At 38.1% G+C, this 14,792-nt stretch overlaps 1 protein-coding gene across 2 annotated transcripts in view; it reads right to left on the bottom strand.

Annotated features, from left to right (window-relative positions):
* The window catches only part of thada (THADA armadillo repeat containing), a 75,237-nt gene that overhangs the window by 34,962 nt on the left and 25,483 nt on the right, over window positions 1-14,792 (bottom strand). For both annotated transcript variants that reach the window (XM_056760935.1, XM_056760936.1), the window contains exons 26-28: window positions 13,979-14,070; window positions 7,620-7,709; window positions 5,432-5,563 (exon numbers count right to left, since the gene is read on the bottom strand). In XM_056760935.1, coding sequence (XP_056616913.1) covers window positions 5,432-5,563; window positions 7,620-7,709; window positions 13,979-14,070 — 314 coding nt within the window. The remainder of the gene's footprint in view (window positions 1-5,431; window positions 5,564-7,619; window positions 7,710-13,978; window positions 14,071-14,792) is intronic.

Here is a 14,792-nt window from a genome sequence, read left to right as displayed (position 1 = left end):
GTCTTATCATGCTTAACATGGTCAACTTGTCAAAAAACGAGTTGGGCGTATTGCGTAGTATTTCTGTGCTCGATACACTTCCACAGCAATCGTAATGGTTTCGGAAGACTAATGTTGCGCTAAAAGATGCCGGACATGAACCAAGTGCAGTGAGTGAAACTTATGTCTGTGTTTTGTTGACAACGTGCTTTGGTTCAGCCTCCCCCTCCCCCCGCACGTGCCGTTTGTTTTCGGTAACGATCGTAAAGCTGTTTCTATACTTTATAAATGTGATCAAACTAAATACTCTTCAAAGATACGAAGTATGCAATACTACTATATAGGTACTCAAGATTAATATGAGACTGTCAGAAACCCTGTGTGTTACGCCCGCTTTAAACTCCAGTGGAGACATTTGTGAGATTTCTGGCTCTTTTTCTCAGGAGAAATATCTGAGATGCACGAGACTTACAGTACGCAAACCTTTACATTTACTCTTCATTAGGAGGCTGTTTACTCAACACCCTTTTCAACAAAAACTTTGTTTGCGTTTTGGCTGTTTATTTACACGAAAACAGCGTTATGGGGGACGGAAAATGCTAACTTGAATACGGGTCTCAAAGTGCACGTTTTTGAAAACGATGGCATTATTGTTTCTGTGTTATCTCTTAAGGGGGCATTTTACAAAAACTATGACGTTGCATACACTACAACCAGTGTTGGGTGTAACTAGTTACTAAGTAATTAGTTACTGTATTTTAATTACTTTTTCCTTGAAAAAGTAAAGTAAGGGATTACTCATATGTTTTCTGTTATTTAATTACAGTTACTTTTGATGTACTTAAACTAAATACTTTGTGAAATATATGCGTGTGCAATAGTGTAATTGACATCAAAATTCAAAGTCTTACTTTAAAATCTGTGCTCACATTTGGAATACTTTGGTCAGTTAATAATATTATTTATTTGAATGAATTAAATAAGCCGTTTCATGTCTATCCTTGAATCACTTAACTAATCAAGGTCGATGTAGGATATAGAAAGTAATTAGTAATGAGTAACTAAATACTTTTTGGACAGAGTAATTTTGGACAGTAATCTAATTACACTATTGAATATGTAATGAGTAACTAGAAATTAATTACTTTTTCAGAGTAACTTACCCAACACTGTCTACAACCAGCGGAGACATAGTATTTATATGCACCCTACTATAAACACACACACACGTATTGTAAATGCAGATCGTTTTGAAAACGCTGTCGTGGGTATGTGAAACCTTTCAAAAACGCAAAGGAAAAACGTTTCAGTTTTTATCGTGTAAACGTACTCTTAATTTCAGATATTAAAGTGCTTTGTGATTTCTTATTATGGGTCAACATAACCTTTAGTGATCCTCTATTTTTTCTTTAAACAAAATAAATTACTTTTACCCTCAATCCAAAAGTTTCCATCTGTTTTTAATATGTACACCCAAAGGGTTGCCATTGGCATATGTAGATGTGTTTTTTTACTTGAACAATGATTAGCCTATTTATCAACAGGCCTGAAAGAACATCTCGGTCAAGTTTTTTTGAACCTCAATCTGTTGTGACCGTTTTTTTCCAACAGGGAATCTGAAGGACATAATGTTTCAGTCTCTTGCTTGCAGAGCGTGCAAAAATGTTAGCAGATGGATCTTAAGATTCTGCAGAAATCAAATGCACCCATATTCGCTTATGGTCTTGGATAACAGAAAATGGGTCGTTGTGGTAAAGCCTATTTTCTCAAATCCTTCAAAGCTTAACAGATCTAGCTCTGACATACAGACAGGGCTTTCAAGATTTCCCCACACAATACAAATATTTTGAGATCAGATTTCGAGGATTGATAACTGCGCTGTCAACACTGTGAACCTCAACTAATGAAACAATTATGCATGAAGAATGAAACGCTCACTGAAATCACAGTCTTCTCAGGTAAACATCCGTGGGTTTTTCCATATGTCAAGCAGGCCCATTAATAAACAACCAAAGTGAGATCTTCAAAACTTATTTGTCACTGGACAGCAGTGTACAGATGTTGAGTAGAGGGGTCTGCTCAGCTATATTTAACATCTCTACATGTGGACTTCATTTGGGTGAATGGGCTTGCATTCTTCCACTGACAAGAACCAGACAGCTTCTAACCCACCAGTCCCTTAACCCTGCATGCGAACCATCCAGCTCCATTGCCTTAGATCTCTCTCTTTCTCTTTAATGATCAATCCATCCCGGAGGTCTTTCTTGAATAGTAAGAAACAAATTCACACTACAGGAACTTTAAAATATTCAATAAAATTATACAAAGTAATATATCAGAAGCCTTTGTCATTTCACAATGATTTGAAACAGTTGCGTACATTAGGTTGTTTGACGTTACATTTTGGTACATTTTAGTCACTGACAATGACACAATCCAACAACTGCCTGATTACAAGCATCTTTACAAATTTCTTTCCTTGTCTTCATCCGAACACAGAAATGTTTACAGATTGGAACAACTCGAATGTGAGTAAATAATGAAAGAATATTTGCATAAGTAACCTATCTCTTTAATTTGTGTTAAAACCACTAATTTTATACCATGTCACTCATTTGTGTTTGTATCCATGGCACGGTACATCATCACTATACAAGTATGGAAAGCCCACTTGCGATAAATTTGGATTAATCGTGTGAATGTCCATTTTACCACCTGTATTATGGTGGCTAACTCTATAATAAAAAGTACAAATCAGATTTATATTATTTCTTACCATATGAAGAGTTTGGTTCCAAAAAGAGATAACCCCGTAATAAAATAAAATAACAAAATCATGTTTTTTTTATTGTGCATTCCAATTAATATCAGTCACACTGCAGTTGGTTTGTTTTGGTTTGAGCCATAATAACAGAAAAAATACTGCTAACACAATATATATACATATATATATATATATATATATATATATTTTTTTTTTTTTACGGAGTTTTGGAAACAAACTTTTCATATATACAATATTACTACTTACCATATTATATATGGTGCGTGGGCGCTAATGAAATACACAGTTAAAACTGAATAATATACAAAACTTTGCTATGAAATATACAATTAAGAACTGTAAAGTTTTACTGTAAAGTGCTGCTGTATTTTACACTGTAAAGCTGTATTTCCTGCAATTTAAACCCAATTTTCTGGCAATCCGTTTCTGGCCTGATGAGTTTCTACAGTGGGTCCATCAATCGATTTTAGATTTTATTTTGGTACCTAATAAGCTAATATGACCTGATCTTGAATTTGTTTACGAAAAGCTAATATCTCTGCTAATTTCCCTGTGTAGTTTGAGACTGTTTTAAATGTGTCTGAAAATTGAAAGGTAGCCCTAGTAGCTATAGAAGGTGGCAAGCTCAATCTGACACGGTCCTTTCTGCTCTGTGTTATCGGTGTTCCTGCCCCGAGTCCTTGAACGGATCCAGCCCCCACACACTCCTTCTCTGTTCCAGATGAACACTAAACACATGAGGGTCAAAACACACGTGTGCTACTACTAACGCAGGTACTAAAACACACAGCAAAAAATGTACACAGAAAAGATACAAACACACCACTTTCACCAAATCAATTATCCACAAAAAGATACAGATAAGAAAAGAGTCTCTCCATGTTAGCAGGAAAACACTCTTAACACCTATCTGGCTCCCACGGGGTGTTGGTGTGAATAAGAGGGTGTACAGAACATTCCTGGCATACAAACGGCCCGTAAGGAGGGCAGAATAACGTCATGGAAGAAAAACTGGTGCGAGTCCAAGGCTTTTGGTCAGCGGCGGTAGTTAAACACACACCTGTACAGAACGTTCTAGTGAGCATCCAGTAAAGTGCTGAACTGATGAAGCTAAAGGAAATGATGAAACGGGTCACTATAAGCCTCAGTTTATCAAACAGAGTTTCTCTTTCACTTGAAGAGACTGTACGTCCTGCGAAAACATTCGGATTGATGACATTGACTTACAGCAATAGTTTACTTTCTCTCGTTTAAAAGGTTAACTATCGTGAATCAGCGATCCACAGGCTGGCGAAAGAACCATCTGAGAATATCGCCCAACACTACTTCCAAGTTGGAAACGCGAGATCAGAGTGTGTTCATGTAAAATTTTGACCTCAGAAAGTCATATTTCCGATAGGTCCAAGAGCATGTGAAGGCAGTCTTTTATAACAGAAAACATAAGAATTGAGAATGTTTTTGTTTAAAGGGGTCATATGGCGGGAATACGTGTGCTTCTGTGTCTTTGGTGTGTTATAAGTGGCCTATGCATGTATTAGACACGTAAAATTGCGGAACAAAAGATTCTATCTAAAAGTGAATGCTCACCCAGACCTGCCTGAAACGACACATGTAACCACCAAATTCAGGTCAGTTTGTGGTATGATTTGACTAAGACCGCCCAAATGTATACGCAAGTAAGGTGGGCATACCTGTCAGTACAATTGCTTTGGATCTGATGTTCCAAGTATGGTAATAGACGGTACATTTCCGTCACACGCTTGCAGTCTTCCACCAATCACTACGCACTGGTTAACTGGCCAATCATACAAACCTCGCTTTTCAGAGAGATGAGCTTTGTAAAAAATCTGAGCGTTTCAGAGAGGCGGTGCAAAGAGGAGATACAACATGCACGGTATATGGAAAATACAGCGTATAAAAAATATAAAATAAACAATAATATTCATTTTAGCCGTGTCATATCACCCCTTTAAAACGGCAAAAATGGAGAAAGACAAATAATCTTGATGTCATCAATAAATAAACACCTCTGCAAATTGTGAATGGAGATTTCAAAGTGCACATCCACGTGTCGCAAGCATCCACTGAGACACAAAGCCAGGAGCCGTGATATCGAGAGCAGAAGCAAGATTTCTACCCCCTTATTCTGAGCCAAAACAAACACTATCCTGCTATTGTTTTTGTCATCTGAATAGACATATTGCTCCCTAGCTGGAGGAACACAGTGTTCTGTGACACAGAAAGGGGAGTGAAAATGGATTACTCCTGGCTCTCACATCACAACTGAGGCCTTTTCCCTTACTGTGTGTGTGTGTGTGCGTCAGGCCACATCCATGTTTGGATGCAATAACAGGTGCATGTAGAATGTGTTCCAATAATATTTTCCAGTGACAAAAATGTGTGAACGCCAGCAGCAACGGTAGCGAGTCTTGGCACTGTGCCTCTCACAAATGGCAAGAGAAGGAAAAAAACATGGAGGTGGGGGAATAAATCGACAGCGGGAATGGATTTTCTGAGCTGAAGGATGAGGGGATGTGCGAAGGGAGCAGTCTGTGAGACTGACATTGTTTAAGATATTAGTTATATTTAACGGACTTTCCATCCATCACTTCTATTGCCTTAAACTGTGTTGTAATAAATTCACACATAAATTCAAAATACACTTACCTAATAATTAAGGGCATAAAGGGAGCTAGGCCCAGAGGGGAGGACGAGCCATCCATAGGGGACGGGTAGAGACGACCCAAAACCAACAATAGCAAGAACAGACTGGGGTGCAGCTTCACCTGCCCTGAATCACTAAATGAGAGAAGAAAATAAAACAATTATACATAGAGAAAGAATTTATGCAAAGCTGCATTCTGTAACTTTTCCCAGTTTATCACCATCTCTGTTTGAAACATTAAAGTCCAATGTGTAATTTTTGGAGGATCTATGAGCTTAATGCACGCGAAACATGAAACAAACCCTCTGCAGTTTGGGGGGAGGGTTTGGGGAGACTTAACGCAAATAGAAATGGGAAAATTAGAAAATTGTTAAATTTAGCATATCCTGTATATTGCGGCACACCGCAGTGGTATATAAAAAACCCGTTCTACCGTTATATAAATTATAAGTTTAACTCCACTTCCACTCCAGAAGTGGGTGGAGTGATCCGTTGGTTTGCTATTCCCAACCTCACCACTAGATGCCACTAAATTTTATACACTAGACCTTTAACTGTTTACCTATAGGTAAAGTATGCAGCACACGTACAGCGACTAAAACTAAACACAACAAGATAGACATATCCTTCAATGTTGTTCAATGTACAAACCCAAAGACCCTTCCCTCCACTTCATTGTACATCTGCAAAGGTCTTGTCTTTCACCCAGAGGAAAGACACTTTCACCGAGCAAATAAAACATGCACACACAAATGTAAATTACTCATATCTTTCTCTTATTCCAAGAGGGCCAAGATCTGTTCATTTTCGCTATAGGCCTTGAGGTTTCAAAAGCAGAGCTGCCAGCTGTGGACACGCTTGTCATTATTACATCAAACATGGCCGATCTCCTTTCCGAAGAGTCCCCGGAGCCCGCAGACCCCGGGCCAGAGTGCAGGAAATGCTATCATGCTAATCAGGGCCCGGGTAATGCGTTTAGAGTCTGATTTCAGTCAGGCAGTGCGGGACAGCCAAGACCCTGAGATCATCATCAACCACAGGGAGACTGAAGCGTCAAGCCTCACGCACATTCAGGAGAAAGCCTGAAAGCTTGGGGGAGTGCAGACTAGAACCAATGAAATACAGCATCAGATGAATGGAAAAGACACATGAAAGAAATCCTGTGAAGGTGAAGAGATGATAAGACTGGAAAAAATGAGATTATCAAAGTGCTGGAGCAATCCGAGAGTCATCTCTGGTGTGTGTCCAAGCGAACCCTCATGACATTCATTTGCCATGTACAGTACAATGTTTGAAATAGTTATAAAACGGGCACGCAGTCGCTTAAGCTGGGGCCAACCATTGATCACGTTTTTATTTTCTTGGACACGGCGCTCATGAAATCTTCGTATAGCGGTTTACATATTCCACAAAGTAGACAAACTGTATTTCAGCTTGCATTCTTTCTACAACCTGCTTTCCAGATAAACGAAAAGTTCTGGATTGAACTTCAATTGAAAAAACTCTCCATCACATTCAATTGCTTCATATTAACCCATCCCATTATGATCTTTTCATATTAAATAAAGATGGGTGGCGCGAGGACGCTGATGATTTTTAAACCTCCTCTTGTTTCTTTCCAACTCTTATTTATGTGCGAAATGATTTATCGGCGATATAATATACGAGTATTGGGAAGTTTCGACTGTCTTGGCAAGCGAGCGCTAAGACTGGGCCGTGGGAAAGAGTCAGACCCCTCTGTGCTAAAAAGAAGAGAACGCCAGACTGAAAAGGCATTACAATAATTTGATACATATTAAGATAATACATGCTCCTGGGACGATTTCGCAACGTGAGTGCTATTTGGATGAGCGACTAGCATCAGTCTGTGGAGAAATTAAATGAGGGAGATAAGAGAGCAACATGTTCTCACAGTCGCCGAAGAGCTCGGTTTGTATCCAACACACGGTTTCTATATCCGAGGCATCTCAGCGAGGAATCTGTGCATCCGTGTGGTCAGGCGTGCTTAATAGGTCTAAAGAGGCCTGATGAGCCACTTAGAGAACTTGAATTATGGCCCCAGAGAACTTGAGAGTGGAGAAGAACTGGGTCTATTTAGCGAACCTGGCATCCTTCAACGGTTTAACAACATCCGACACAAATCACACACACGTTGCAGCGCCTCGTGATGTTCCGGGAGGTGTTTCTCACCTGTTTACCGATGCTGCGGCTTCCTGTAGTTGACTGAGGAGGAAGGGATAGAGCGCAGGGAATCGAGTGAAAAACTCTCGGCCTGTCATTCTGTTGAGAGAGAGAAAAGAGAGCGAGAGATGATGGTTAAAGGATTGCTCAATCAGTTCAAATGAGTCACAAATGAATTGCGGCAATCTCACACCAACAGCTGACACTGCAAAGAACATATCAAATATGAAATCAAAAACAATAACAACTCAAAGCGGTATGATTAATTTCCATCAAGTACAAAAAGCAGATGTTTGGCAGAAACTAACATTATAAGCATGCAAGAACATGCAATGGGCAATTCCCGCATTTGTAAATTTTTAATTGTGGTGTGAATGAGATTTGTGAGCACGGCATCATTTTCTTCCTAAATTAGAGCTATTGGATGTCATATAGGTTACTTTCATTACTGACTTAAAGGGGTCATATGACACGGCTAAAATGAATATTGTCGTTTGTTTTAGATAATGCAATATGTTTACACGTTTTAAGGTTTAAAAACGGTGCTATGATTGGCCAGTTAACCAGTGTGTAGTTATTGGTCGAATACTGCAAGCGTGTGACGGAAATGTAATGCCTCTTACCATATTTGGAACATCATGTTCCCAAGCATTTTTACTGACAGGTACGTCCACCTCACCTCGTATACATTTGGGCGGTTTTTGTCAAATCATACCACAAACTGACGTAGATTTGTGGGGGTGTGGTTACACGAGGCGTTCCAGCCAGGTCTGTGTGAGTATTCGCTTTCAGATAGAATGCATCTTTTGTACCGACACTTTCATTTTTGCAATTTTAAGCGTCTAATATATGCATGGGCAACTTAAAACACACCAAAGACACTGAAAATCACATATTTGCGCCATATGACCCCTTTAAATGGAAACTCCACCGAAAATTGAAAATACTGCCATAAATTACTCACTCAAGTCTTTCAACAAGCCTAGGACATCCATTCATCTTTGTAACACAAATTTGATGAGGTTTGGGAGATTTCTGACACCCACCCATAGACAGCAATGCAACTGACTTTTTAAATCAAAGAATGTGCAGTGTGTGAAATTAAGGAGGATGTATTGTCAGAAATGCAATGTTATATAAATAACTATGTGCTCAGACCAGCAGCTAATCACATGACAATAATTTTGAGCTACAGGAAAAAGTTAAAAATTGGAATTTTGGTCAATAAATACATTGCCCTCGTCTTGCGATCCCAACGCTTCAAGTGGTAATTAAAGTGTCAAGAAAGAGTCTTAAAAGGAGGAGAAAGATTTTTTACAAGTACAGTAAAAAAGCAAAAGATCATTGAGAAAAAACAAGACCCTTCAAGGCCAGGAGAGGAATTGCAATTTGTTGCAATGTGCATTCTTTGAACACTTGTGTTCGCAAATAGGGCCAAATGAAGTGTACTTCGCTTCAATACGTGTATAAAGGGAACTATACTTAAGGCTTTACAATTTATCCAAGAGGAGATATCAAGAATGTTCAATTCTCATTGAGAATTTCTTTCATTTAGAATTAGAATTTTAAAGTTTTACATAATTAATATTGCAAAGGAATATTAATAAAGGAAATTATAGTCGGTTTAATACCGAAAATTTTAAAATGCGCTATATTGAGTTGAGAAACACACATACTGATAATACGTGACTGCTTAATGGAAGTACATCTAAATAATCATCTTACCATTTAGAACACTCTTTGTGTTAAGTGCTCCCTCACAAGGTTTTAAATGTTTGTGACACAAGGACAGGAAAAGAGAGACAAATCTTGTCCAACAGAAATAGAGGGGAAAAATAGAGAAGGAGGGGTGAAAACATTGCAACCTTTAAAAGTCTGGTTTGTTAACCACTTCCTAAAGCCTCAGCTCTTTACAGCTCTATAAAGCTCTCATTAGCTGAGCCTGTGATGGAGCGCAGCGGGGACACGCGGCTCGGGGTCCGTGTTTGTTTATTCCTTAGAAAGCACCGAGGCTGGAATAAACCATGGGAATGTGTATGTGTGAAGAGATGGAAGGGCAGACGGTGAAAGTGTGTGCGTGTGTGAGAAACGCATAAACATGCTATATTTAACTTAGCCTCTATGTTTGAGATGGACCATCTAATAAAAGGTTTTTTTTCGTGTCTAACTGAAGCAGCCTATACAGGACTAACTTTAGATCAAGAGCCAATATTTAAAACACACATGTTGTAACTTCAGCGACGTAAAATACACACCACATCCTGTTTCAACCACTAATGTGCACAGTCTGGTCTGAACTAAGGCCAGGGTGCTGTCATGGGAACAAAGCAGGTCATCTAAGTATGTCACCCTTGCAGCATGTTAGCGTGGTTAAAAACGTGGTTTAAGTTAAGCTTGTCAAAACCCTGCTTTCTTTCTGTATAGATTAGTGTTTGCCTGACTCAACGCTTGCAAGATGTACATAAACATGGCTTGCAAACTTTAAACCATTCTAAATCATCCATTTATTTGCTTGTCATTATATTTACAAATGTAAATTATCTAAACTGTACAGGTGTAATAGCCTCGTGTGTGTTTGTTTACAAGGCACTAGTTACATTTTGGCAGTACCACAAAAACAAACCACACTGGACAACAGTATTTCTGTAGCTAATTTGGTTATCTATTGTACACCCAGAACACAGAAGGTCAGAAACACAGGATTTTTTCTTATAGTGTGTGAGATAATCAAGGTCAGCAAAAGAAGGTCCGGCATACCAACTAATTTTCAGTCCAACAGTTCTTTAACGTTGATTCAAGTATACTAATCATACATAATATCTGCTATATTATAATCATATCGTGTATGCTATTTCATATAAAACATCAATGTTTGCTATTTGATAATCAAATATGACGTCCACTACATCCTATTATATACAAATATAGTGGCTACAACATTATATAACAATCATATACTGTATAATGGCCGCTATATCATATATTAATCATATATAATGCCCTCTATATTATATAACAATCATATACTGTAGATTGGCCGCTATATTATACAAGCGATAGATAATAGTCACAATGTCGTATAACAATAATTTATAATGCATGCCATAAAATAATTATCAAATACTGGCAGCTAAATCATATAATAATCATTTACATTGGCTGCTATATCATATAATAATCATATATAATGGCATCTATATCATATTATAAACATGTAGATTGGCCGCTATATTATACAAATCATAGATAACGGCTTCTATATCATATTATAACCATATATATAATGGCCGCTATATCATAAAATGCCTGCTATATCGTATAACAATCATATATAATGCCTGCCATATCGCAATAATCATATACATTGGTCCCTATATCAATCATATATATATATATTATATTTTACATTTGGCAGACTCTTTTATCCAAAGCGACTTCATTGCATTGTATTATAAAAAAAATTCTGGCTGTGCAATCCCCTGGGATTAAACTATCAAAAGTGCCTTGCTCTAACCACTGAGCCACAGGAAAGGCTTGCTTTATCATATAGTAAACATATATAATGCCATCTACTGTATATCATAAAAATCATATACATTGGCCGCTATACTATATAATAATCCAATAAAATGACAGCAGTCATTTAATAATCATATACATTGGCTGCTATAGCATAATTATCTTAAATAATGTTCTGTTATATCATATATTTGATCCATGGTCACTGAAAAGCAATTCCAAAACATTGTGCTAGTCTCATGTCTTCTACAGCCACTTAAGATCTCCTTACATAAGCATGGGCGAGATGATTGCACAGGCTGGCCACTTTGTTTGCCTTCACATACATGCTACTGAAATCATAATAGTATTCTCTAAATGTTTTGATATAACATAGAAAACGTCTTTAGTTTTAAATGATTAAACACGTTAAATTGAGATGGATATCACACGTAACTGTTTTCATCTTTTTCAACTGTTTTCGTCCAAAAGCAGCAGGGAAACAATTACTCTGTACTCTGGTTTTGTTTAGGCATTGTCATAACATGATTCAAACTTTTTGCAAAGGATATTAGTGTTTGCCGTCGACTGTTTTATAGTTATGGAAAACATAAAAGCTAATGTTGAACACGTGTTTGAACAACAAAATCAGCCCATCAAACACACGCAGAACGCCACACTTGAATGGCCGCGAACACAAGACAAGAGCACGGCTTCAAACGAACACTCAGATTTCATAAACGAATGCAATTAAAAGTTGTAAAACTCTTCGGCTTGATTATCTGGCCGTGCTTTCTGAAATCATGCAACTGTTTTATGTGTGCGTTTGAGTTTAAAAGGTCACAGTTAGTTCTACACGACTTGTTTACTTCTGTATTTATGGAATACTAGGTTCCTACAAGAATACTTCATTACATTTACATACTACTAGGAATTATATTATGCAGCAATTGGTTAAAAGAATTAAGCTATCATTAACATTTTTGAAGGGTTTTTACAAAATATTGTTGTCAATTTGAGTAAACATCATGGATGTTAAAAGAAACGAAGATTAAAGAACAATTAAAGAACAGTGATCGTCTTATGATATATGATAATACACTACTTGCCACACTAAAGATAATGAGGTCAAGTCAAGAACATTGCATTGTGGGATAGTGGACTGTGATAAATGTGCTCTACCTTACAACCCACGTTCTGGCCAACAACAAAAAAAATCAGCCTTCCTGGTATACCACACATACAGAATATTTGCATACTATGCACAGTGCACATACCAAACATTGCAGAAATTTGAGAAGCATGGTGATAGTCCGGACTATGACAAACTGAAAACAATTTAAGATGGAAAGAAACCAAAGACAGCCTGTCAAAATGTTTTGTAAGTACATATCAAAATATAATACAACAAATCAAACACACACAGGAACATCAATGAAACAAAACATTAAGGAAAAGCTGACCGACCCAAATGATCAAACCGCCTGTCACGCAAACACATTAAACTAAACACAAACACATTGAAATGTTGGACAAGCTGATGGCAGAGTTCAGCTGAAAGTAAACTATCCTGACTGCCGGCATTCACAGCACTCGAGCGGTAATCTTAAAGCAAAACGCGATGGTCAGCTGACCTGGGACCACATGGGCTCTTTAAAGGGTGAGGTATGCCAATGCTGGGTTGAGTCGACTATACAATTAGATCTAATCAGCACGGCGATGAATCAAACCAAGCCATGATCTCATGAATGAGCCATTATTAATGCTCCTCATCGAGGTCACTGCCACTCCTGTTTAGTCATTCCACACTCCATCCGTAACGTTTCTGCGCTCAATCCCACAATGCATCTGGACATTCTTGCAACAGCTTGCGCTCCACCGGTTTCATGAGATTAGAGAGTCGCCGCAGCGGGAGGTCCCATTGCGGCCCACACGTCCATCCCGCTGCAGCCAGGGGTCAGGGGGGGTTAACGGTCATATCAGTGTTAGTGCTTGACAACAGAGTCGCTAGTGAAGGTGCGAACGCGAATGAGTGTGTCCACGGTTGTGTGTTTGTGAGTGGGAGAAGATATTGTTAGCATTCCCACTGTTATGAAAAAGATAAGTATGCACAGAAGATAATGATTAGAGCGTTAACCCCCGTGCGTCAGCTTGACTGAAGAGCTCACGATGAAGAGTTTGGAGCTATCGCCGAAAGCTATCCGTCTGTGCGAGGGAGGCTAACCGTGGGATGATAGAGGCAGAACACAGACAAATAAAGGCAAACAGGCACTTGGAAGGAACATCCAGACCATTTAAGTGGCTGGAATGGATCCATGCGCTGCAGGCCAACATGAGACAGAGATTAACAACAGGAATAGAGGTAGAAAATGAACAGAGTTACAGTGCCCCCTAGTGAACAACCCCTGAAAGGATCTCACAGGAGGTTTTTTTTCCACAAAGAATTATCAAGAATCTTTTATTTTCAGTAAGCTTTTATGGCAAAATTACACATAATGTGTTTTGGGAAAACATCTCATTAAAGCTTTTGGGTCACGTGCAGACCAACTCAGGTTCAGTGCACATAGACGTCTACTTAAAGAACAACACAAATCTTTAAAGATACCCTTTGTAGATGTGTATTAGATATTTTGACTAAACTGCCTCAAATATGAAAACATGACCTTAAATGACCGTATTTACTTTCTTAATGCATTATCCTGGTTTTATTGTGCACATATTGTGAATATCCCGCTTCACTCTGCAACACCGTAGATCATTTTGCAGAAGTAAAACGAACACCAAGTTTTTAGGTTGAGAGTGTTTTGTATAAAATGAGTATAAAATGAATCAAGGAAAGGTGTATGAAAGTAAAGACTGTGATTCCTCACCTGTTCTTTTTAGAATGCTCATCTTTTCCTTTTTTCACTCCGAATATCCGTGTGATGAGAGTGCTGAAGAGTAGAGTTGAGGAGTTCCTCACCTGAAGCCAGGATGAGATGGCAAAACACAACGACACAAAGATACAAATGAGACATGACGTAACAATGAACAATACCTCCAGCATTTATTTATCTAAGTTCATGTCAATTTGATCATTTACTAACACATTTTTTAAATCAAAAGTTGTCTCTGTTTACATTAGTTAAAGGTCCTCTGTCATTTTTCTTGAGTATCTATTGACAAAAATGTAATATAATAAACATAAATATATGTTCAGAGTTATATAAATACCTTACATAATGAAGCGTTATGTTTGTATTTTCTTAGAATGAGCCATTTCTATCTACATACACCGTGGGTCCCCTTACATGGAATTCCCCCTTTTCACCCTCTTTCTACAGGAGCCCTAAACCAACAAACTCTACTACAGAGTGTGTTTCGTAAATACGTTTAAATCTCCTTTGTTAAAAAAGCGAAAGCGTGACGACATCTTAGTTTTGGGTCAGCCACCATAGTGCCTCAAAAGGAGTGGAGTGAGCCGTTGGTTGCAATTCGTAACCTCTCAACTAGATGCCACTACATTTCATACAGTAGACCTATAACACCATGAACTGACATCAACAATTGTATTGGCATATTACATTTAAAAAAACGATACTGTCATTGCTAGTTCATTTTAGTCAATGCATTTACTAATGTTAACAAATACAACCTTATTAAGTGAGTCAGTTATAAAATCAAGCAATACAGCTACATTTACAA

Source organism: Triplophysa dalaica, chromosome 11 (genome assembly GCF_015846415.1).
Source record: "Triplophysa dalaica isolate WHDGS20190420 chromosome 11, ASM1584641v1, whole genome shotgun sequence".
NCBI classification, from domain to species: Eukaryota; Metazoa; Chordata; class Actinopteri; order Cypriniformes; family Nemacheilidae; genus Triplophysa; species Triplophysa dalaica.
This window is presented reverse-complemented; position numbering and strand designations above follow the sequence as displayed.